The sequence below is a fragment of the Pseudophryne corroboree genome, chromosome 7 (genome assembly GCF_028390025.1).
Source record: "Pseudophryne corroboree isolate aPseCor3 chromosome 7, aPseCor3.hap2, whole genome shotgun sequence".
NCBI lineage: Eukaryota > Metazoa > Chordata > Amphibia > Anura > Myobatrachidae > Pseudophryne > Pseudophryne corroboree.
The window spans coordinates 426039763-426066351 of NC_086450.1; the positions used below are offsets into that span (position 1 = coordinate 426039763).

Consider the following 26589-nt stretch of genomic DNA (forward strand, 5'->3'; position numbering starts at 1 on the left):
AGTGTATACCCAGCTTTACTCGTGGATGACAATTAGAAATAAAGCAAATACAATAAGCAAGGAACACTGCATTATAACAGAAGGTGTTGAATGAAATCGGTGTAGTCCTGGCAAAGGGTGCTCTTCTGTATGCCGAATGTCGGGATCCCGGCGCACAGTATACCGGCGCCGGAATCCCAACACCCGGCATACCGACAGATATTCTTCCTCGTGGGGGTCCACGACCCCCCTGGAGGGAGAATAGCGTAGCGCGCCACCGTGCCCGCAGCGAGCCCGCAAGGGGCTCCTTTGCGCTCGCCACGCTGTCGGTATGCCGGCGGTTGGGCTCCCGGCGCCGGTATGCTGGTCGCCGGGAGCCTGGCCGCCGGCATACCATACTACACCCCTGGCAAACGTGTATATATTCTAGTAACAATTCTCTGTGAATATCGGCCCTCATTCCGAGTCGTTCGCTCGGTAAATTTCTTCGCATCGCAGTGATTTTCCGCTTAGTGCGCATGCGCAATATCCGCACTGCGACTGCGCCAAGTAATTTTGCTATGAAGATAGTATTTTTACTCACGGCTTTTTCTTCGCTCCGGCGATCGTAGTGTGATTGACAGGAAATGGGTGTTACTGGGCGGAAACAGGCCATTTTAAGGGCGTGTGGGGAAAAACGCTACCGTTTCCGGAAAAAACGCGGGAGTGGCTGGAGAAACGGGGGAGTGTCTGGGCGAACGCTGGGTGTGTTTGTGACGTCAAACCAGGAACGACAAGCACTGAACTGATCGCAGATGCCGAGTAAGTCAGAAGCTACTCTGAAACTGCTAAGAAGTTTGTAATCGCAATATTGCGAATACATCGTTCGCAATTTTAAGAAGCTAAGATTCACTCCCAGTAGGCGGCGGCTTAGCGTGTGCAATACTGCTAAAATCGCCTTGCGAGCGAACAACTCGGAATGACCTCCATCATTCCAGCTCAGTGCTCCATGGAAGGTGAAAAAGTGTAAGGTGTGCACCTTGGATTCACGCCACCATGAATCACTACAGCAGTTCCGAGAATGCACCCACATATTCCAAACCTGTCAGCAATTCTGCATCACTGACAGCCATGAAAACCATCTGCAACTGGTGAAGCCTTCACCCTGTGCCCTGTCTGACAAACACAACGTAAGTTGCAAATTAATTTGTGCAGGCAGTTAATTATAACTCGTATGTGCACTAAAAAAAAAAAAAACAACAGTAATGAGCTTATTTAAATATGTTCTTGACAGAGCTGTCATTACAGTTGCTACTGATGAGATAATGGTATGCAGTGCACATCACCCATATACACTAATTATGGGGGTTCTAATTGGTCGCTCAGCCAATATCTGACCCCCTGTTGCTTACAATTAAGCAAGACTTCATACCCTTTGTGTTCGCAGTACAAACGCCCAGACCTCTGGCTCATGTAACTGGCTCTTGAGATTAGGCTAGAAGCCTGCAGAACACACCGGCTTCTGTAGCTAGAACACATTGAAAATGAAGAAGCATTAAGAAAACCTAGAACATGTGGCATTGGGAGCTGTTCCGTGTGCTAAAGGTCTCTTCCAGCATATGTACACTTTCCCAAAGCTCGTTAGCAAAGAAATCTTTCAAAATATTAAAGGATCATTTCCGCAATTAAACTAAGATTGCAAACCTTCGCTTCCCTCATGCACAGAGGCACGCCAACAATAGCGCTTGTCAAAGAGTCATCAAAACAAGAAGGCTGGTTTATAAAAAGAAAGAACATCGTTTTTCTCTATATAATGATTTCATTTTGTTTTTAATTGCGCTTGACATTAAAAAGACAAAAGTCAAGTGAAAACTATTTTGTATGGATAAGATGCTTCGTTAAGTAACCCTGTGGTCTTAGCAGAAGCCTCTCCGGCGCATCGGACCCAGTGGGGGCACCTTAGAGCACAAAGCTAGCTGGTCACATAAGTGTATTACCGAGCACTGCTGCTTGATCACTGACTGCAGGACAATGGGGGTAATTCAGACCTGATCATAGCAGCAAATTCGGTAGCAGTTAGACAAAACCATGTGCACTGCAGGTGTGGCAGATATAACATGTGCAGAGAGTTAGATTTGGGTGGGTTATATTGTTTCTGTGCAGGGTAAATACTGGCTGCTTTATTTTTACACTGCAATTTAGATTTCAGTTTGAACACACCCCACCCAAATCTAACTCTCTCTGCACATGTTATATCTGCCCCACCTGCAGTGCACATGGTTTTGCCCAACTGCTAACAAATTTGCTGCTGCAATCAACTCTGAATTAGGCCCAATGGTCGATACAAAAACAGGACCATGGTTCAAATCGAGCAAACTAGCCCCAACCCTGCTTAAGCCACTCAATTCTTCTATTTGGCTTCAAATTTGGGATAGACACTCTCGGAAATATGGCAACAGGCACTAGACAATATTACTCGATTATTTTAACTTAGTCACGGCTTATATTAGTCAGGGGAGGGAGGAAGCCATGCGACTGTTCCTATTATAAGGGGCGTTTTTATGTGTTTGAAGATTTGTTTTCCATTGGACAAAGTATACCAAGAAAAACGCACCCCTGATGAAGTGCCACTGGAACGAGCCCCCTATCTCTGCCTACTCACATAGCTGGTAGGTAAATCATGTTCCTTTGCAGAGCGGAAATGGCTGTTTTCCTACTCTGCACAGCAAGGAAATCTCCATCTCATTTTATCCAAATACGTTCCCAGTCTTGCACTGCTGCATAGACCTAGGTGCACCGTGAATCTATTGTGCAAAAGACGCACCTATTCCACTCAGCAGCCTGGTGCTAACTTCTGTCCCTCCACAAACACTACAGTATACGACTCTAGAAAACCAAAGTGCCTTAGCGGTTATGTAAACGGCGCAGCAGAAATCAATGTCCAACTGGTCTACGGCGATTTAACACATTCCCTTTCCTACTATGTATAATGAATCAATGAGAATGGCAATGATATAGCAATTTATCCATGCATCTCCTAGTTACACTCATTAATATGTAAGAGATATTGATCGCCCTGAGACCAAGAGTCACCATTTCTGGGTCCAATCATAACTTTATGGTTTTGAGCTCCGCATATGCCCTCAAAGCTCACCATTACCCCTAACATGCCCTTAAAATCTGGTCCCCCTATTCAGCATCAAACTTCCCCATATCCCATCAGATCTCCCCACATACCCCAAAAATCTGATCCTGCTACACAGCATCACACCTCCCCACATCCCATCCGATCTCCCCACATACCCCTAAAATCTGATCCCGATACACAGCATCGCACCTCCCCACATCCCATCCGATCTCCCCACATACCCCTAAAATCTGATCCTGCTACACAGCATCACACCTCCCTACATACCCTAAAATCTGATCCTGCTACACAGCATCACACCTCCCCACATACCATCCGATCTCCCCACATACCCCTAAAATCTGATCCCGATACACAGCATCACACCTCCCCACATCCCATCCGATCTCCCCACATACCCCTAAAATCTGATCCTGCTACACAGCATCACACCTCCCCACATACTATCCGATCTCCCCACATACCCTTAAAATCTGATCCCCCATACACCGCATCACACCTCCCCACATCCCATCCGATCTCCCCACATACCCCTAAAATCTGATCCTGCTACACAGCATCACACCTCCCCACATCCCATCCGATCTCCCCACATACCCTTAAAATCTGATCCCCCATACACCGCATCACACCTCCCCACATCCCATCCGATCTCCCCACACACCCCTAAAATCTGATCCTGCTACACAGCATCACACCTCCCCACATCCCATCCGATCTCCCCACATACCCCTAAAATCTGATCCCGCTACACAGCATCACACCTCCCCACATCCCATCCGATCTCCCCACATACCCCTAAAATCTGATCCCGATACACAGCATCGCACCTCCCCACATCCCATCCGATCTCCCCACATACCCCTAAAATCTGATCCTGCTACACAGCATCACACCTCCCCACATCCCATCCGATCTCCCCACATACCCCTAAAATCTGATTCTGCTACACAGCATCACACCTCCCCACATCCCATCCGATCTCCCCACATACCCCTAAAATCTGATCCTGCTACACAGCATCACACCTCCCCACATACCATCCCATCTCCCCACATACCCCTAAAATCTGATCCCGCTACACAGCATCACACCTCCCCACATCCCATCCGATCTCCCCACATACCCCTAAAATCTGATCCCGATACACAGCATCGCACCTCCCCACATTCCATCCGATCTCTCCACATACCCTAAAAATCTGATCCCCCATACACCGCATCACACCTCCCCACATCCCATCCGATCTCCCCACATACCCCTAAAATCTGATCCTGCTACACAGCATCACACCTCCCCACATCCCATCCGATCTCCCCACATACCCCTAAAATCTGATCCCGCTACACAGCATCACACCTCCCTACATACCCTAAAATCTGATCCTGCTACACAGCATCACACCTCCCCACATACTATCCGATCTCCCCACATACCCTTAAAATCTGATCCCACATACACCGCATCACACCTCCCCACATCCCATCCGATCTCCCCACGTACCCCTAAAATCTGATCCTGCTACACAGCATCACACCTCCCCACATCCCATCCGATCTCCCCACACACCCCTAAAATCTGATCCTGCTACACAGCATCACACCTCCCCACATCCCATCCGATCTCCCCACATACCCCTAAAATCTGATCCTGCTACACAGCATCACACCTCCCCACATCCCATCCGATCTCCCCACATACCCCTAAAATCTGATCCCGCTACACAGCATCACACCTCCCCACATCCCATCCGATCTCCCCACATACCCCTAAAATCTGATCCTGCTACACAGCATCGCACCTCCCCACATCCCATCCGATCTCCCCACATACCCCTAAAATCTGATCCTGCTACACAGCATCACACCTCCCCACATCCCATCCGATCTCCCCACATACCCCTAAAATCTGATCCTGCTACACAGCATCACACCTCCCCACATCCCATCCGATCTCCCCACATACCCCTAAAATCTGATCCTGCTACACAGCATCGCACCTCCCCACATCCCATCCGATCTCCCCACATACCCCTAAAATCTGATCTCGATACACCGCATCACACCTCCCCACATCCCATCCGATCTCCCCACATACCCCTAAAATCTGATCCTGCTACACAGCATCACACCTCCCCACATACCATCCGATCTCCCCACATACCCTTAAAATCTGATCCCCCATACACCGCATCACACCTCCCCACATCCCATCCGATCTCCCCACATACCCCTAAAATCTGATCCTGCTACACAGCATCACACCTCCCCACATCCCATCCGATCTCCCCACATACCCTTAAAATCTGATCCCCCATACACCGCATCACACCTCCCCACATCCCATCCGATCTCCCCACATACCCCTAAAATCTGATCCTGCTACACAGCATCACACCTCCCCACATCCCATCCGATCTCCCCACATACCCCTAAAATCTGATCCTGCTACACAGCATCACACCTCCCCACATCCCATCCGATCTCCCCACATACCCCTAAAATCTGATCCCCCATACACCGCATCACACCTCCCCACATCCCATCCGATCTCTCCACAAACCCCTAAAATCTGATCCTGCTACACAGCATCACACCTCCCCACATCCCATCCGATCTCCCCACATACCCCTAAAATCTGATCCAGCTACACAGCATCACACCTCCCCACATCCCATCCGATCTCCCCACATACCCCTAAAATCTGATCCTGCTACACAGCATCACACCTCCCCACATCCCATCCGATCTCCCCACATACCCCTAAAATCTGATCCCGCTACACAGCATCACACCTCCCCACATCCCATCCGATCTCCCCACATACCCCTAAAATCTGATCCTGCTACACAGCATCGCACCTCCCCACATCCCATCCGATCTCCCCACATACCCCTAAAATCTGATCCCGATACACAGCATCGCACCTCCCCACATCCCATCCGATCTCCCCCCACATACCCCTAAAATCTGATCCTGCTACACAGCATCACACCTCCCCACATCCCATCCGATCTCCCCACATACCCCTAAAATCTGATCCTGCTACACAGCATCACACCTCCCCACATACCCCTAATATCTGATCCTGCTACACAGCATCACACCTCCCCACATACCCCTAATATCTGATCCTGCTACACAGCATCACACCTCCCCACATACCATCCGATCTCCCCACATACCCCTAATATCTGATCCTGCTACACCGCATCACACCTCCCCACATACCCCTAATATCTGATCCTGCTACACCGCATCACACCTCCCCACATACCTCTAAAATCTGATCCCCATACACCGCATCACACCTCTCCACATACCCCTAATATCTGATCCCCATACACCGCATCACACCTCCCCACATACCCCTAATATCTGATCCTGCTACACAGCATCACACCTCCCCACATACCCCTAATATCTGATCCCCATACACCGCATCACACCTCCCCACATACCTCTAATATCTGATCCTGCTACACAGCATCACACCTCCCCACATACCTCTAATATCTGATCCTGCTACACAGCATCACACCTCCCCACATCACATCCAATCTCCCCACATACCCCTAATATCTGATCCTGCTACACAGCATCACACCTCCCCACATACCCCTAATATCTGATCCTGCTACACAGCATCACACCTCCCCACATACCTCTAATATCTGATCCTGCTACACCGCATCACACCTCCCCACATACCTCTAATATCTGATCCTGCTACACAGCATTACACCTCCCCACATCCCATCCGATCTCCCCACATACCCCTAATATCTGATCCTGCTACACCGCATCACACCTCCCCACATCCCATCCGATCTCCCCACATACCCCTAAAATCTGATCCTGCTACACAGCATCACACCTCCCCACATCCCATCCGATCTCTCCACATACCCCTAAAATCTGATCCCGATACACAGCATCACACCTCCCCACATCCCATCCGATCTCTCCACATACCCCTAAAATCTGATCCCGATACACAGCATCGCACCTCCCCACATCCCATCCGATCTCCCCACATACCCCTAAAATCTGATCCCGATACACAGCATCGCACCTCCCCACATCCCATCCGATCTCCCCACATACCCCTAAAATCTGATCCTGCTACACAGCATCACACCTCCCCACATCCCATCCGATCTCCCCACATACCCCTAAAATCTGATCCTGCTACACAGCAGTTAGTGTTCACTCTAGGTGTCTTTCACAGGGCGCTGCGCCCTGCCCCTTTTTTAGACCCCTGAATCCCGCCCTGCCCGTTTGTTTGCGCCCTCCCGCCCCGCACTTTGCTGCCCGCTGGACCCCGCCACGCCGCCAAACACACTAAGCACACTGCACTGCATTTTTATTATCACTGAGACTCCGTGCATGTGTCGAGACGGAGACCTCCGCGGCCCGCCCCTCCCCGTCCGCCTTGTCCCGCCCTGTCATTAGCTGTCAGCGTCCTCTATAGGTCTGCTCAGGGTCTGGTGAGACAGGAGGGCTGGGTTTGCCTCTCCCGCCGAGGCAAACCCAGCCCACCTGTGTGGATGAATGTTTAAAAGGAGACGCCAGGGAGGATCACCCGGCCGCCATCTTTAATACCGCTCCGCAAGTGGGGCTGGGTGATCAGCGCTCCCCCTCTGTGATGTAAGTACTCAGTACGGTAGTACATAGATCATTCTTTGTTTCACGTGGAGAAGCCCCCTCTAACCCATACAATGACGAACTGAAATAGAGCAGAAATGTAACGGTAACTTGCAGTGCAATACTATCTGTGTTTTATAGTGCAGTTCTTTCAGAATAAAACAGTGGTACTCCCATCTCAGAGGGATTCTTTGTACAATATATAGCTGTGGATAAGTGTTGTGCCTTGTACCAGTGTTCCCTCACACCCCGGTCTGTATGTATCCTCCCCTCACACCCCGGTCTGCATGTACCCTTCCCTCACACCCCGGTCTGTATGTAACCCCCCCCCCTCACACAAGGTCTATGTATCCCCCAGACCCTGGTCTTTGGGGGATACATAGACCTTGTGTGAGGGGGGGGGTTACATACAGACCGGGGTGTGAGGGAAGGGTACATACAGACCGGGGTGTGAGGGGAGGGTACATACAGACCGGGGTGTGAGGGAAGGGTACATACAGACCGGGGTGTGAGGGGGGTACATAATATGCAAATAAGAATACATTATATATATATATATATATATATATATATATATATATATATATATATATAGTCTTCTTATATAGCTGAAATACCTTGCTTTTTATATAACAAATCTGTGCATCCACATTTAAGGTGTGAGTAGACTGTCACAAGTGGTTTTTATATTTTATAAGTTCAAGTTGTATGTTGAAGAGATTTAGGGCTCAAAATAGAATAAATATATATTTGAAAAAGCTACCATTGCATGACCCACTGCACTCTGTTGGACTATTGGTCCTATTGTGTGGAGTTTGTATATTCTTCCTGTGCTTTTCACATTTTTTATTTTTTTCACATTTTTCAAGATTAACTATCCACGCGAACTATAACTTATAGTTCGCGTGGATAGTTAATCTTGAAAAATTTGAAAAGCACAGGAAGAATATACAAACTCCACACAATAGGACCAATAGTCCAACAGAGTGCAGTGGGTCATGCAATGGTAGCTTTTTCAAATATATATTTATTCTATTTTGAGCCCTAAATCTCTTCAACATACAACTTGAACTTATAAAATATAAAACCACTTGTGACAGTCTACTCACACCTTAAATGTGGCTGCACAGATTTGTTATATAAAAAGCAAGGTATTTCAGCTAATAAGAAGACTATATATATATATAATGTTATTTGCATATTCCCTCACACCCCGGTCTGTATGTACCCTCCCCTCACACCCCGGTCTGTATGTACCCTTCCCTCACACCCCGGTCTGTATGTAACCCCCCCCCCCTCACACAAGGTCTATGTATCCCCCAGACCCTGGTCTTTGGGGGATACATAGACCTTGTGTGAGGGTGGGGGGGGTTACATACAGACCGGGGTGTGAGGGGAGGGTACATACAGACCGGGGCCCGGTCTGTATGTACCCTCCCCTCACACCCCGGTCTGTATGTAACCCCCCCCACCCTCACACAAGGTCTATGTATCCCCCAAAGACCAGGGTCTGGGGGATACATAGACCTTGTGTGAGGGGGGGGGGGGTTACATACAGACCGGGGTGTGAGGGAAGGGTACATACAGACCGGGGTGTGAGGGGAGGGTACATACAGACCGGGGTGTGAGGGAATATGCAAATAACATTATATATATATATAGTCTTCTTATTAGCTGAAATACCTTGCTTTTTATATAACAAATCTGTGCAGCCACATTTAAGGTGTGAGTAGACTGTCACAAGTGGTTTTATATTTTATAAGTTCATTAAGTTGTATGTTGAAGAGATTTAGGGGACAAAATAGAATAAATATATATTTTAAAAAAGCTACCATTGCATGACCCACTGCACTCTGTTGGACTATTGGTCCTATTGTGTGGAGTTTGTATATTCTTCCTGTGCTTTTCACATTTTTTTTTTTTTCACATTTTTCATGATTATCTATCCATGCGAACTATAAGTGGGAATAGTAACCTGTCCGAATGTTCAGAACCATCAGGAACAGCCTGGAGTAGTGATAGCTAGCATAAATATGAATGCACCATCCAATCATTACAGGTTTTACATGACAGGAACTGACTGGCTAATGCACTATAATCACTTCTCCAAGTTTAATACATCTGCCCCAGTTTACTTTATGACTTGGGGGCCATTATTGAATGGTCATCATAAATGATGACCATAATAATTAAGGGCCCCCAAATCATACAGCATCCTCATGACATAAGGTGCAACACTTAAAATTCTATAAGTTAATTGAAAAATCTGTCCACATTTATTACTTTCTTTTTTTTTTCTAAAGCTGGCACATCCTCATCCTCGTCTCTATGTACTCAATCACATGACACACTATCTGTCACATCCATCACTGCACCTCTGACTCCTGGCACTCCACACCACAGGCTCCATAGCAGCATATTCTGGCTCCTTCTTTGATCCTCACGGCTCACCGGAGTCCTCAATTTGCCTCAGGTGAGTATGCTGGTACTGAGAGTAAACAGTGCGGCTCTCATCCGAGGGAGCTTGAGTGTGTTAAAGTGTTTTGTTCTTCCACAGAAAGCTGGCTCATCCTCATCCTCATCTCTGTGTACTCCATCACGTTAAGCAATCCGATTGCATCAACTGGCGCATCACTCCACACCACTGTGGCTCCAAAGTGGCATATTCTGGCTCCTTCTTTGATCCTCTAGGCATCCCCGGAGTCCTCAATTTGCCTCAGGTGAGTATGCTGGTACTGAGAGTAAACAGTGCGGCTCTCATCCGAGGGAGCTTGAGTGTGTTAATGTGTTTTGTTCTTCCACAGAAAGCTGGCTCATCCTCATCCTCGCCTCTGTGTACTCCATCACGTTAAGCAATCCACTGCATCAACTGGCGCATCACTCCACACCACAGGCTCCAAAGTGGCATATTCTGGCTCCTTCTTTGATCCTCTCGGCATCCCCGGAGTCCTCAATTTGCCTCAGGTGAGTATGCTGGTACTGAGAGTAAACAGTGCGGCTCTCATCCGAGGGAGCTTGAGTTTGTTAAAGTGTTTTGTTCTTCCACAGAAAGCTGGCTCATCCTCATCCTCATCCTCGTCTCTGTGTACTCCATCACGTTAAGCAATCCACTGCATCAACTGGCGCATCACTCCACACCACAGGCTCCAAAGTGGCATATTCTGGCTCCTTCTTTGATCCTCTCGGCATCCCCGGAGTCCTCAATTTGCCTCAGGTGAGTATGCTGGTACTGAGAGTAAACAGTGCGGCTCTCATCCTAGGGAGCTTGAGTGTGTTAAAGTGTTTTGTTCTTCCACAGAAAGCTGGCTCATCCTCATCCTCATCTCTGTGTACTCCATCACGTTAAGCAATCCACTGCATCAACTGGCGCATCACTCCACACCACAGGCTCCAAAGTGGCATATTCTGGCTCCTTCTTTGATCCTCTCGGCATCCCCGGAGTCCTCAATTTGCCTCAGGTGAGTATGCTGGTACTGAGAGTAAACAGTGCGGCTCTCATCCGAGGGAGCTTGAGTGTGTTAAAGTGTTTTGTTCTTCCACAGAAAGCTGGCTCATCCTCATCCTCATCCTCATCTCTGTGTACTCCATCACGTTAAGCAATCCACTGCATCAACTGGCGCATCACTCCACACCACAGGCTCCAAAGTGGCATATTCTGGCTCCTTCTTTGATCCTCTCGGCATCCCCGGAGTCCTCAATTTGCCTCAGGTGAGTATGCTGGTACTGAGAGTAAACAGTGCGGCTCTCATCCGAGGGAGCTTGAGTTTGTTAAAGTGTTTTGTTCTTCCACAGAAAGCTGGCTCATCCTCATCCTCATCCTCGTCTCTGTGTACTCCATCACGTTAAGCAATCCACTGCATCAACTGGCGCATCACTCCACACCACAGGCTCCAAAGTGGCATATTCTGGCTCCTTCTTTGATCCTCTCGGCATCCCCGGAGTCCTCAATTTGCCTCAGGTGAGTATGCTGGTACTGAGAGTAAACAGTGCGGCTCTCATCCTAGGGAGCTTGAGTGTGTTAAAGTGTTTTGTTCTTCCACAGAAAGCTGGCTCATCCTCATCCTCATCTCTGTGTACTCCATCACGTTAAGCAATCCACTGCATCAACTGGCGCATCACTCCACACCACAGGCTCCAAAGTGGCATATTCTGGCTCCTTCTTTGATCCTCTCGGCATCCCCGGAGTCCTCAATTTGCCTCAGGTGAGTATGCTGGTACTGAGAGTAAACAGTGCGGCTCTCATCCGAGGGAGCTTGAGTGTGTTAAAGTGTTTTGTTCTTCCACAGAAAGCTGGCTCATCCTCATCCTCATCCTCATCTCTGTGTACTCCATCACGTTAAGCAATCCACTGCATCAACTGGCGCATCACTCCACACCACAGGCTCCAAAGTGGCATATTCTGGCTCCTTCTTTGATCCTCTCGGCATCCCCGGAGTCCTCAATTTGCCTCAGGTGAGTATGCTGGTACTGAGAGTAAACAGTGCGGCTCTCATCCGAGGGAGCTTGAGTGTGTTAAAGTGTTTTGTTCTTCCACAGAAAGCTGGCTCATCCTCATCCTCATCTCTGTGTACTCCATCACGTTAAGCAATCCGATTGCATCAACTGGCGCATCACTCCACACCACTGTGGCTCCAAAGTGGCATATTCTGGCTCCTTCTTTGATCCTCTAGGCATCCCCGGAGTCCTCAATTTGCCTCAGGTGAGTATGCTGGTACTGAGAGTAAACAGTGCGGCTCTCATCCGAGGGAGCTTGAGTGTGTTAATGTGTTTTGTTCTTCCACAGAAAGCTGGCTCATCCTCATCCTCGCCTCTGTGTACTCCATCACGTTAAGCAATCCACTGCATCAACTGGCGCATCACTCCACACCACAGGCTCCAAAGTGGCATATTCTGGCTCCTTCTTTGATCCTCTCGGCATCCCCGGAGTCCTCAATTTGCCTCAGGTGAGTATGCTGGTACTGAGAGTAAACAGTGCGGCTCTCATCCGAGGGAGCTTGAGTGTGTTAAAGTGTTTTGTTCTTCCACAGAAAGCTGGCTCATCCTCATCCTCGTCTCTATGTACTCCATCACGTTGACCAACCATTGAACCAACTGTGCATCACTCCACACCACAGGCTCCAAATAAGCATATTGATCCTTCTTTGATCCTCTTGGCTTGAATGACAGGAGACCTCAACTTGTCTCAGGTGAGTTTGCTGGTACGGAGAGTACAGTGGCTCTCATTCTAGGGAGCTTGAGTGTGTTAAGTGTTTTTATTTTTTTTTATTTTTAGAAAACATGCCTACTCTTAAAAGGAAAGTGAAAGAACATGAAAGAAAAACCAAGGAAATAGGCAAAAAATGTTTGAAAATCAATCAAATGTTTTCAGGAAAAAAGAAGGTAGGAAAACATTTACATACACCCATTTTAAACCCCTGTAAGAAAGTGTAACAAATATTTGAATTTAGATTATGATTTTTATTAATTACAGAAAATAAATGCAGCAGAGTTAGATCCTGTACCCAGCACCTCTGATCCTGTACCCAGCACCTCTGATCCTGTACCCAGCACCTCTGATCCTGTACCCACAGATAATCAATGCACTTCCCAAGATAATTCACTGGCCACAGTTAACACAAATTGCAGCAATGTAGATGACTCGGTATCGACGTCATGTAATGTCATTGTTAATGAAAACACCATAGATGTGCATTCTCAATCCTCCATCTCTCTTGCCAACTGTTCTCAGAATTTAGAGTGTGACACCTCACCCCCTATTATTTTGGATGATGACCTATCTGAAGAAAGGTGCTCTTCTAATGAAGATACAGATATAATAAATGACATTGGGGTTAGTGCTTCTCCAAAAAAAAAGTCAAAACATAAAGTTGGTTTCCAAATAAAATGGAAAAGAGAGTTTCCGTGGCTTAGTTGTAAAAAAAATGGTGAAAGAGAATCTCTACTCTGCAAGCTGTGTTTAAAACATCTGTTGAACGACACAAAATACAACAAATCTCCATGGATGAATAGTGGGATGAGCACAGTAAGGCGCGATAAAATTAAGGAGCATTCTGTTTCCGAGATGCACAAGGCAGCAATGCAAACTGAAATAATCGGTTGTAATGCTGAGGCTTCACAGAACAGAAAAAATAGACCAGAGTCAGAGGAATTCAAAGCTGTGGAATGTGCTATGAAGTGCCTGGATTTTCTAATCCAGCATAATATACCACATACAACTGTTTTTAAACCATTTGTTGTTTTCTGTATAGAAGAATTAAAGTCTCCAGTTTTAGCCCCTCTGAACAAATCTAAAAATGCCTCATATACAAGCTACCAAACAATCAACGAATTTGTTAATTCGATGGCCAGTGTTCAAAGAGAGAAAGTTATCTTGTCTTTACAGAAGAGTCCATCATTTTCAGTTATGTCAGATGAAACTACTGATGTCAGCAACAGAAAACACTTGGCAACTGCTGCAAAATATATAAAAGATGGAGAAGTCAGTGTGTCCTTTATTAATGATACAGAAATTCCAGATGGAAAATCAGAAACTATTTTCAATGCTCTTTCACAGACTATAGAAGACTGTGGAGGGTTTGAGAAATTAGTAGGCTTTGGAAGTGACGGCGCCAGTTCAATGGTTGGTCACCGTGATGGAGTAGCAGCCAAACTAAAGGCCAAAAATAATAAGATTATTTCAATACATTGTCACAATCATCGTTTAGCTCTTGCAACAAAAAATACATTTGAATCTTTGAATCCTTTCCTGAAAATGGATGAAGTATTAACAAGTATTTACAAATACTATAAATACAGCTCTGTGAGGAGCAAAACTTTGGAAGAAATACAAAGAGTATTTACTAAATGTAAGGGAACAAAAATAAAAAAGGCTAGCCACACAAGATGGCTATCACATGAAAATGCTATTAATTCAATAAGAATTAATTATCATTCGATCATTGTCGATTTGGAAAATGCTGTTGTAACTGGACAGTCAAGGACTACAAGTGGTGTGAGTGGGCCAACTGCTGAAGGACTTCTCAAACATCTGAAAAATTTTCATTTTTTTCAATTAATTCACTTTCTTTGTGATGTACTGAGCCTGCTTTCCAAATTAGTTTTAATCTTTGAAAGAAGAGATATTGACTTGTCTACAATACACAGCAATGTTTCCATTACGCTTGGTGCTTTGAAAAATTTAAAGCGTAAGCCTGGGGGTCAGTTTTGCAGGAACCTGGAAAATGCTGCAAGAAAAATAGGAATTCAGGCTCCTATAGCAGCAGAAAATTGTAAGTTTGAAGAAGATGCAAGGTGTTTTCTAGATCTATTGGTCCAAAACATTTCAGAGAGGATGCATAATATAGCTATACTTGATCATCTAAGTGTCTTAGATATGAGGCATCTTAATGCAGACAAAGGTGTGGGATTTTATGGTGTGGCCGAAATGGCACAGCTTGCTGATTTTTATCAACTGGACGAAGATCTTCTGTTATCAGAATGGGAAGACTTTAAATCTGTATTCTTACAAACGGAAGAAGAAAATTCTGATAATGAAAGATTGTCCATGGTCAACGTGTACAAGACTTTAGAAAAATCTGAAGACACAATTGGCGTAGCATTTCCTCTAATTCAGAAACTTGTTTCAGTTGGCTGTGTTCTACCACTCTCAACTGCTGAAGTTGAAAGAACTTTTTCGCAAGTTAAATTAATCTTAACAGATCACAGAAACCGTCTCAAGGTGGAAAATGTCAACAGCATATTAGCCATTAAGCTAAATGGCAAGGTAAACTACAGAGAGGCGGTAAAGCACTGGATGAAAAAGCAAAGAAGAATATTTTCTTGTAGACCACACACAGCTGGCCACCGACCACACTCTACAATCAGAAACACCTGTACTGTAGATTGTGAGCAACAACCAAGGACAACGCACATAAACTGACCCACCCAAGCTACTTGGAGCCCAACTTTCCAGTTCAAAAAGGTGAGTACCAAGTAAATGTGGGAGGAGGGAGAGTATTCCTACTTAGAGGTGGTGGAGTGGCCCTAGTATGTCCATAATCCTGTTATCAGAGTCCCTTTTCTGCTGTGTTCTTTAGTTCTTCAAAGCACAAGCCCTTATTTTTGTGTGGAAGAATTGTACGAGACTAAAAATCTATGGTGGTCTTACAATTCTACTCCAAGGAATAAGCTGTGCTTTGAAGAACTAGGAATGCAGTACAAATGGACTCTGATAACATGCAGTCAGTTTATGTTGTATGGTTCTGTTTCAGCTTCAGCACAGCGCCTAAGAGGATATTTACAGCCAGTGACAAGACGGCATCCGCCTGAGCCTGCATAAATAGTTGGACAGCTGTGGCGATTGCTCTTCTTCAGTTACCAAATCTGCACTCAACATTTCAGATGACAACCGAGGACTCTGCACCTGAGCCACCCAAGCTACTTGGAGCCCAACTTTCCAGTTCAAAAAGGTAGAGTACCAAGAAAATGTGGGAGGAGGGAGAGTATTCCTACTTAGAGGTGGTGGAGTGGCCCTAGTATGTCCATAATCCTGTTATCAGAGTCCCTTTTCTGCTGTGTTCTTTAGTTCTTCAAAGCACAAGCCCTTATTTTTGTGGGGAAGAATTGTACGAGACTAAAAATCTATGGTGGTCTTACAATTCTACTCCAAGGAATAAGCTGTGCTTTGAAGAACTAGGAATGCAGTACAAATGGACTCTGATAACATGCAGTCAGTTTATGTTGTATGGTTCTGTTTCAGCTTCAGCACAGCGCCTAAGAGGATATTTACAGCCAGTGACAAGACGGCATCCGCCTGAGCCTGCATAAATAGTTGGACAGCTGTGGCGATTGCTCTTCTTCAGTTACCAAATCTGCACTCAACATTTCAGATGACAACCGAGGACTCTGCACCTGAGCCACCCAAGCTACTTGGAGCCCAACTTTCCAGTTCAAAAAGGTAGAGTACCAAGAAAATGTGGGAGGAGGGAGAGTATTCCTACTTAGAGGTGGTGGAGTGGCCCTAGTATGTCCATAATCCTGTTATCAGAGTCCCTTTTCTGCTGTGTTCTTTAGTTCTTCAAAGCACAAGCCCTTATTTTTGTGGGGAAGAATTGTACGAGACTAAAAATCTATGGTGGTCTTACAATTCTACTCCAAGGAATAAGCTGTGCTTTGAAGAACTAGGAATGCAGTACAAATGGACTCTGATAACATGCAGTCAGTTTATGTTGTATGGTTCTGTTTCAGCTTCAGCACAGCGCCTAAGAGGATATTTACAGCCAGTGACAAGACGGCATCCGCCTGAGCCTGCATAAATAGTTGGACAGCTGTGGCGATTGCTCTTCTTCAGTTACCAAATCTGCACTCAACATTTCAGATGACAACCGAGGACTCTGCACCTGAGCCACCCAAGCTACTTGGAGCCCAACTTTCCAGTTCAAAAAGGTAGAGTACCAAGAAAATGTGGGAGGAGGGAGAGTATTCCTACTTAGAGGTGGTGGAGTGGCCCTAGTATGTCCATAATCCTGTTATCAGAGTCCCTTTTCTGCTGTGTTCTTTAGTTCTTCAAAGCACAAGCCCTTATTTTTGTGGGGAAGAATTGTACGAGACTAAAAATCTATGGTGGTCTTACAATTCTACTCCAAGGAATAAGCTGTGCTTTGAAGAACTAGGAATGCAGTACAAATGGACTCTGATAACATGCAGTCAGTTTATGTTGCATGGTTCTGTTTCAGCTTCAGCACAGCGCCTAAGAGGATATTTACAGCCAGTGACAAGACGGCATCCGCCTGAGCCTGCATAAATAGTTGGACCCTTCTGTTTTGAACAGCTGACACCTACATCTACTCCAGATGACCTGTAGGACGTTTGATCAGCTACCTGCATCCAATCCACATGGTACTATTATTATAACTTGTATAAAATGCTAGGATTAGTGTTTATTTTAGCACCTTCACAACCTGTGCAGTTCCTCCTGCCTGGGGTGTCGTTCTGTACTCTAGTGCTTCTATCACAAGTCTACCACTGAAATAAAGACCAGAGTGATAGAAGCACCAGAGCAGAGGACGACACCCCTGGCAGGAAAGAATAACTGCACAAGTTGTGACAGGTGCAGGATGATAGAACACTGTAGTTGTAATCTATACAGTAGAGCTACATTGGTGATGAATGGACCACAAATACTTTTATTTAACACTCTTCACTTTCAAATCCTTGTCCGCATGTAAAAGGTAAACATTAAATAAAATGGGTGCACAAACAAAAAACCATGAGTCTTTGTACTCATTTTTAGTTAAGACACATGTCTAAGCATTACAGTATGGACATAATCGTGCCCTCCCGAATGAAAAATGTGCCCTCCCGAATGAAAAATGTGCCCTCCCGAATGAAAAATGTGCCCTCCCCGTGATCAGCACCCTGCCCTAAAAAATTCCTAGAGTGAACACTACAGCATCACACCTCCCCACATACCATCCGATCTCCCCACATACCCCTAATATCTGATCCTGCTACACAGCATCACACCTCCCCACATACCCCTAATATCTGATCCTGCTACACAGCATCACACCTCCCCACATACCATCTGATCTCCCCACATACCCCTAATATCTGATCCTGCTACACCGCATCACACCTCCCCACATACCCCTAATATCTGATCCTGCTACACCGCATCACACCTCCCCACATACCTCTAAAATCTGATCCCCATACACCGCATCACACCTCCCCACATCCCATCCCCCCACATACCCCTAATATCTGATCCTGCTACACAGCATCACACTTCCCCACATACCATCTGATCTCCCCACATACCCCTAATATCTGATCCTGCTACACCGCATCACACCTCCCCACATACCCCTAATATCTGATCCTGCTACACAGCATCACACCTCCCCACATACCCCTAATATCTGATCCCCATACACCGCATCACACCTCCCCACATACCCCTAATATCTGATCCTGCTACACAGCATCACACCTCCCCACATATCATCTGATCTCCCCACATACCCCTAATATCTGATCCTGCTACACCGCATCACACCTCCCCACATACCCCTAATATCTGATCCTGCTACACCGCATCACACCTCCCCACATACCTCTAAAATCTGATCCCCATACACCGCATCACACCTCCCCACATACCCCTAATATCTGATCCTGCTACACAGCATCACACCTCCCCACATACCCCTAATATCTGATCCCCATACACCGCATCACACCTCCCCACATACCTCTAATATCTGATCCTGCTACACAGCATCACACCTCCCCACATACCCCTAATATCTGATCCTGCTACACAGCATCACACCTCCCCACATACCCCTAATATCTGATCCTGCTACACAGCATCACACCTCCCCACATACCTCTAATATCTGATCCTGCTACACAGCATCACACCTCCCCACATCCCATCCGATCTCCCCACATACCCCTAATATCTGATCCTGCTACACCGCATCACACCTCCCCACATACCCCTAATATCTGATCCTGCTACACAGCATCACACCTCCCCACATACCTCTAATATCTGATCCTGCTACACAGCATCACACCTCCCCACATCCCATCCCATCTCCCCACATACCCCTAAAATCTGATCCTGCTACACAGCATCACACCTCCCCACATACCCCTAAAATCTGATCCCGCTACACAGCATCACACCTCCCCACATACCCCTAAAATCAGATCCACCTACACATCATCACACCTCCCCACATACCCCTAAAATCTGATCCCCATACACCTTATCACACCTCCCCACATACCCCTAAAATCAGTTCCCCCTACACAGCATCACACCTCTCCACATACCCCAAAAATCTGATCCCCCTACACAGCATCACACCTCCCCACATACCCCAAAAATCTGATGCCCCTACACATCATCACACCTAACCCACATCCCATCCGATCTCCCCACATACCCCTAAAATCTGATCCCGCTACACAGCATCACACCTCCCCATATACCCCTAAAATCTCAACCCCACACACAGCATCTGATCTCCCCAAATTACCTTTAAATGCATGTTAACTCTTCCATAATCCTATATGTAATACGACTGTGCACTAAACCCATAGTGAACAACACAGGCATATATCTAAAAGTCTCGATATTGATAAAAATGATCCCAAGCAACTAAAAAGCAAGTGTACAATATGGTGGCAAGTCCACTTTATATATGCATTGCTTTCCTGTAATACTTGTCACTGTATTGTGGCACATCTAGAGCCACGTGTTAATGTGGGCCTGGTGGTGGTGGTGGGGGGGGTGAGCAAGTCTGGGGGGGATGTAGTTATATGACTGACGGTCAGGAGAACAACTGTCACAATAACTCCCCCTGCTTCCAGAACCCTCCAGATACTGACAGTTGGTGGCCACATCCCCTTTTTTGTCGCGAACGCGCACCCCCGGCGCGCTATGAAGGGTGCACACCAGGTGTCACCACACCCGGTGACGCCACTTTCTACAGACACAGGCTCTTTGTTTCTCCCGGCTTGGGGAGGGCAGTGAAGGTGCTCTCCCCGCCTTCATTGGGTAGGGTTCGTCTGTCTGGCTGGAAACATTAGGCAATCTTCAGGGAGAAAGCAATCATGGTGGCATGCTATCACTGCGCCGAGAATGCGGGCAGAGAGGGGAGACATTGCAAACTCACACACCGCGACACACTGGCTGATCAAATAGCGCACAGTGTTATAAGATCTTGGTAGCAGAATAGAAAACAGTTGTAGTAAATGGAGTGCATTCACAGGAGGGAAATGTTACCAGTGGAGTACCCCAGGGATCTGTACTTGGACCAGTGCTTTTTAATATCTTTATTGGCAACATTGCAAATGGCATTAAAGGGAAAGTATGCCTTTTTGCAGATGACACAAAGGTATGCAACAGGGTAGACACACCAGGTGGGGTAAAACAAATGACTTGAGGATCTAGGTAGACTAGAGGAATGGTCAAGAGTGTGGCAATTACAGTTTAATGCCAAAAAATACAAAATCATGCACTTGGGTCTCAAAAATCCAAAGGCTAAATATAGTATTAATGGCACTATACTGGAAACTACCGAGGAGGAGAGGGATCTAGGAGTCACGATTTCAGGTGACTTAAATACAGGTAAGCAATGTAACAAAGCAATGAGGAAGGCTAGTCAGATGCTTGGCTGCATTAGGAGAGGAATCGGCAGCAGAAAGGAAGAAGTAATAATGCCACTGTATAGGTCACTGGTACGGCCTCATCTAGAATACTGCGTTCAATTCTGGAGGCCATTTCTTCAAAAGGGTATTAATACATTAGAAACTGTACACAGAAGGGCAATTAAAATGGTGCAGGGCCTACATCACAAAACATACCCAGAAATACTAAAAAAAAATTTCAATATGTATACTGTAGTTTGGAGCAGAGAAGTGAAAGGGGGGACATAATAGAAACTTTTAAATACTGTATATCAACGGTTTTAACAAAGTCCGGGAGGGAAACATTCTTCAAATGAAGAGAAGCAATAGGACACGAGGACATGCACTGAGACTGGAGGGGGGGAGGTTCAGGGGAAATTTGCGGAAAAATTACTTCGCAGAAAGGGTAGTGGACAAGTGGAATAGCTTCCCATCAGAGGTGGTAGAGGCTAAGACAGTAGAGCAATTTAAACATGCATGGATAGGCATAAGGATATCCTTGCAAAGAAATAAGGATCATAAAGTTTGAGATAAAAATATAGTAAAAAAAGGGGGGGGCAGACTAGATGGGCCAAGTGCAATGATCTTATAGACTGAAGCTTATTTTGAAAAAGCATATGGATTTCATCCTTATTGCTGATCGTACCTCTATCCCCTTTTATATAGTTGCTTGGGGCACAGGTAATTATTATAACAATGTCCCGGGACACCTTTGTTTACCGCAAATATATATCCACCAGTAAACAGTCACTCCATATAACAAGAGGTACACAGCATGGACGTCTCCAAATTTTCAAATGATCATCTATTGATATGACTGGTGGATAGAGGAATTAGAAAGAAAAGCTTACGGATATCTCCACTTGAAGCTTTCGGCTTTTGTATATTGGCAATGTCCCCAGGTGAGCGCTCCAAAAAGAAGATAAAGCCACCGATGATTTATAGGCGGAGAAACGCATAAAGAAGGACGTGGTGCTGTTGGTTTATACCCGCTGAGTCTGCCGGAGGGAGCCGCTGCCTAGTGGACGGAGGACACTTCACATTAAAGACTGCTCGGCTGAGCGGAGGAGAAATATGGGAGTGTGCCGCAAATTGTTCACTGTCTTTTTGGAACGCTCACCTGGGGACATTGCCAATATGCAAAAGCCGAAAGCTTCAAGTGGAGATATCCGTAAGCTTTTTTTTCTAATTCCTCTATCCACCAGTCATATCAATAGATGATCAGTTGAAAATTTGGAGACGTCCATGCTGTGTACCTCTTGTTATATGGAGTGACTGTTTACTGGTGGATATATATTTGCGGCAAACTAAGGCGTCCAGGGACATTGTTATAATAATTACCTGTGCCCCAAGCAACTATATATAAGGGGATAGAGGTACGATCACCAATAAGGATGAAATCCATGTGCTTTTTCAAAATAAGCTTCAGTCTATAAGATCATTGTTCTTATGTAATATTGGGGTAAAAAATTTTAGCACCGGCCGTGTGTATATTATACTTGTATATTAAAATAAGAATTTACTTACCGATAATTCTATTTCTCGTAGTCCGTAGTGGATGCTGGGAACTCCGTAAGGACCATGGGATCAGCGGCTCCGCAGGAGACTGGGCACAAAAGTAAAAGCTTTAGGACTACCTGGTGTGCACTGGCTCCTCCCCCTATGACCCTCCTCCAAGCCTCAGTTAGGATACTGTGCCCGGACGAGCGTACACAATAAGGAAGGATTTTGAATCCCGGGTAAGACTCATACCAGCCACCCCAATTACACCGTACAACCTGTGATCTGAACCCAGCTAACAGCATGATAACAGAGGAGCCTCTGAAAAGATGGCTCACAACAATAATAACCCGATTTTTGTAACAAAAACTATGTACAAGTATTGTAGACAATCCGCACTTGGGATGGGCGCCCAGCATCCTCTACGGACTACGAGAAATAGAATTATCGGTAAGTAAATTCTTATTTTCTCTGACGTCCTAGTGGATGCTGGGAACTCCGTAAGGACCATGGGGATTATACCAAAGCTCCCAAATGGGCGGGAGAGTGCGGATGACTCTGCAGCACCGAATGAGAGAACTCCAGGTCCTCCTCAGCCAGGGTATCAAATTTGTAGAATTTAGCAAACGTGTTTGCCCCTGACCAAGTAGCTGCTCGGCAAAGTTGTAACGCCGAGACCCCTCGGGCAGCCGCCCAAGATGAGCCCACCTTCCTTGTGGAATGGGCTTTTACAGATTTTGGCTGTGGCAGGCCTGCCACAGAATGTGCAAGCTGAATTGTACTACAAATCCAACGAGCAATAGTCTGCTTAGAAGCAGGAGCACCCAGCTTGTTGGGTGCATACAGGATAAACAGCGAGTCAGATTTCCTGACTCCAGCCGTCCTGGAAACATATATTTGCAAGGCCCTGACTACGTCCAACAACTTGGAGTCCTCCAAGTCACTAGTAGCCGCAGGTACCACAATAGGTTGGTTCAGATGAAACACTGAAACCACCTTAGGGAGAAAATGAGGACGAGTCCTCAATTCCGCCCTATCTGAATGGAAGATCAGATAAGGGCTTTTACAGGATAAAGCCCGCCAATTCTGACACGTGCCTGGCCGAGGCCAGGGCCAACAACATGACCACTTTCCATGTGAGATATTTTAACTCCACAGATTCAAGTGGTTCAAACCAATGTGACTTTAGGAACCCCAAAACTACATTGAGATCCCAAGGTGCCACTGGAGGCACAAAAGGAGGCTGTATATGCAGTACCCCTTTTACAGACGTCTGAACTTCAGGTAGTGAAGCTAGTTCTTTCTGGAAGAAAATTGACAGGGCCGAAATTTGAACCTCAATGGACCCCAATTTTAGGCCCATAGACACTCCTGTTTACAGGAAATTCAGGAATCGACCTAGTTGAAATTCCTCCATCGGGGCCTTACTGGCCTAGCACCACGCAACATATTTTCGCCAAATGCGGTGATAATGCTTTGCGGTTACATCCTTCCTGGCTTGACCAGGGTAGGGATGACTTCATCCGGAATGCCTTTTTCCTTCAGGATCCGGCGTTCAACCGCCCTGCCGTCAAGCGCAGCCGCGGTAAGTCTTGGAATAGACAGGGTCCTTGCTGGAGCAGGTCCCTTCTTAGAGGTAGAGGCCACGGGTCCTCCGTGAGCATCTCTTGAAGTTCCGGGTACCAAGTCCTTCTTGGCCAATCCGGAGCCACGAGTATAGTTCTTACTCCCCTCCGTCTTATAATTCTCAGTACTTTTGGTATGAGAGGAAGAGGAGGGAACACATACACTGACTGGTACACCCACGGTGTTACCAGAGCGTCCACAGCTATTGCCTGAGGGTCCCTTGACCTGGCGCAATACCTGTCCAATTTTTTGTTTAGGCGGGACGCCATCATGTCCACCTTTGGTTTTTCCCAATGGTTTACAATCATGTGGAAGGCTTCTGGGTGAAGTCCCCACTCTCCCGGGTGGAGGTCGTGCCTGCTGAGGAAGTCTGCTTCCCAGTTGTCCACTCCCGGAATGAACACTGCTGACAGTGTTATCACATGATTTTCCGCCCAGCGAAAAATCCTTGCAGCTTCTGCCATTGCCTTCCTGCTTCTTGTGCCGCCCTGTCTGTTTACGTGGGCGACTGCCGTGATGTTGTCCGACTGGATCAGCACCGGCTGACCTTGAAGCAGAGGTCTTGCTTGGCTTAGGGCATTGTAAATGGCCCTTAACTCCAAGATATTTATGTGAAGTGATGTCTCCAGGCTTGACCACAAGCCCTGGAAATTTCTTCCCTGTGTGACTGCTCCCCAGCCTCGCAGGCTGGCATCCGTGGTCACCAGGACCCAGTCCTGAATGCCGAATCTGCGGCCCTCTAGAAGATGAGCACTCTGCAACCACCACAGGAGAGACACCCTTGTCTTTGGTGACAGGGTTATCCGCTGATGCATCTGAAGATGCGATCCGGACCATTTGTCCAGCAGGTCCCACTGGAAAGTTCTTGCGTGGAATCTGCCGAATGGAATTGCTTCGTAGGAAGCCACCATTTTTCCCAGGACCCTTGTGCACTGATGCACTGACACTTGGCCTGGTTTTAGGAGGTTTCTGACTAGTTCGGATAACTCCCTGGCTTTCTCCTCCGGGAGAAAACACCTTTTTCTGGACTGTGTCCAGGATCATCCCTAGGAATAGAAGGCGTGTCGACGGGATCAGCTGCGATTTTGGAATATTAAGAATCCAACCGTGCTGCCGAAGCACTATCTGAGATAGTGCTACCCCGACTTCCAACTGTTCCCTGGATCTTGCCCTTATCAGGAGATCGTCCAAGTAAGGGATAACTAAAACTCCCTTCTTTCGAAGGAGTATCATCATTTCGGCCATTACCTTGGTAAAGGCCCGGGGTGCCGTGGACAATCCAAACGGCAGCGTCTGAAACTGAGAGTGACAGTTCTGTACCACAAACCTGAGGTACCCTTGGAGAAGGGTAAATTGGGACATGTAGGTAAGCATCTTTGATGTCCAGAGAGACCATCTAGTCCCCTTCTTCCAGGTTTGCAATCACTGCTCTGAGTGACTCCATCTTGAATTTGAACCTTTGTATGTAAGTGTTCAAGGATTTTAGATTTAAAATTGGTCTCACCGAGCTGTCCGGCTTCGGTACCACAAATAGTGTGGAATAGTACCCCTTTCCCTGTTGCAGGAGGGGTACCTTGATTATCACCTGCTGGGAATACAGCCTGTGAATGGCTTGCAATACTGTCTCCCTGTCTGAGGGAGACGTCGGTAAAGCAGACTTTATGAAACGGCGAGGGGGAGACGTCTCGAATTTCTTGAGACGGGCCCCCACCGTGCCTGAGACCGCTTGTAAAGCCCCAGCGTCATGCTGAGGACTTTGCGGAGGCGGGAGAGGGCTTCTGTTCCTGGGAACTGGCTGTTTGCTGCAGCCTTTTTCCTCTCCCTCTGCCACGGGGCAGAAATGAGGAGCCTTTTGCCCGCTTGCCCTTATGGGGCCGAAAGGACTGCGCCTGATAATACGGCGTCTTCTTAGGTTGAGAAGCTACCTGGGGTAAAAATGTGGATTTTCCAGCCGTTGCCGTGGCCACCAGGTCTGTCAGACCTACCCCAAATAACTCCTCCCTTTTATAAGGCGATACTTCCATATGCCTTTTGGAATCAGCATCACCTGACCACTGTCTTGTCCATAACCCTCTTCTGGCAGAAATGGACAGCGCACTTACTCTTGATGCCAGTCGGCAAATATCCCTCTGTGCATCACGCATATATAGAAATGCATCTTTTAAATGCTCTATAGTTAGTAATATACTGTCCCTATCTAGGGTATCAATATTGTCAGTCAGGGAATCCGACCAAGCCACCCCAGCACTGCACATCCAGGCTGAGGCGATTGCTGGTCGCAGTATCACACCCGTGTGAGTGTATATACATTTTTGGATATTTTACTGCTTTCTGTCAGCAGGTTCCTTAAGGGCGGCCGTATCCGGGGACGGTAGTGCCACCTGTTTAGACAAGCGTGTGAGCGCTTTATTCACCCTAAGGGGTGTTTCCCAATGTGCCCTATCCTCTGGCGGGAAGGGGTATGATGCTAATAACTTTTTAGGAATTAACCGTTTTTATCGGGGGAAACCCACGCATCATCACACA

At 46.7% G+C, this 26589-nt stretch overlaps 2 protein-coding genes across 2 annotated transcripts in view; one reads left to right on the forward strand and one right to left on the reverse strand.

The window, feature by feature from the left end:
- The window catches only part of PEMT (phosphatidylethanolamine N-methyltransferase), a 445039-nt gene that overhangs the window by 277841 nt on the left and 140609 nt on the right, over positions 1-26589 (reverse strand). The window lies entirely within an intron of this gene.
- On the forward strand, positions 12780-15861 carry LOC134945504 (zinc finger protein 862-like). Its single transcript, XM_063934838.1, has 3 exons — positions 12780-12938; positions 13025-13131; positions 13223-15861. The coding sequence occupies exons 2-3, from the start codon at positions 13030-13032 to the stop codon at positions 15668-15670; spliced, it is 2550 nt and encodes an 849-aa protein (XP_063790908.1). The 5' UTR covers positions 12780-12938; positions 13025-13029; the 3' UTR covers positions 15671-15861.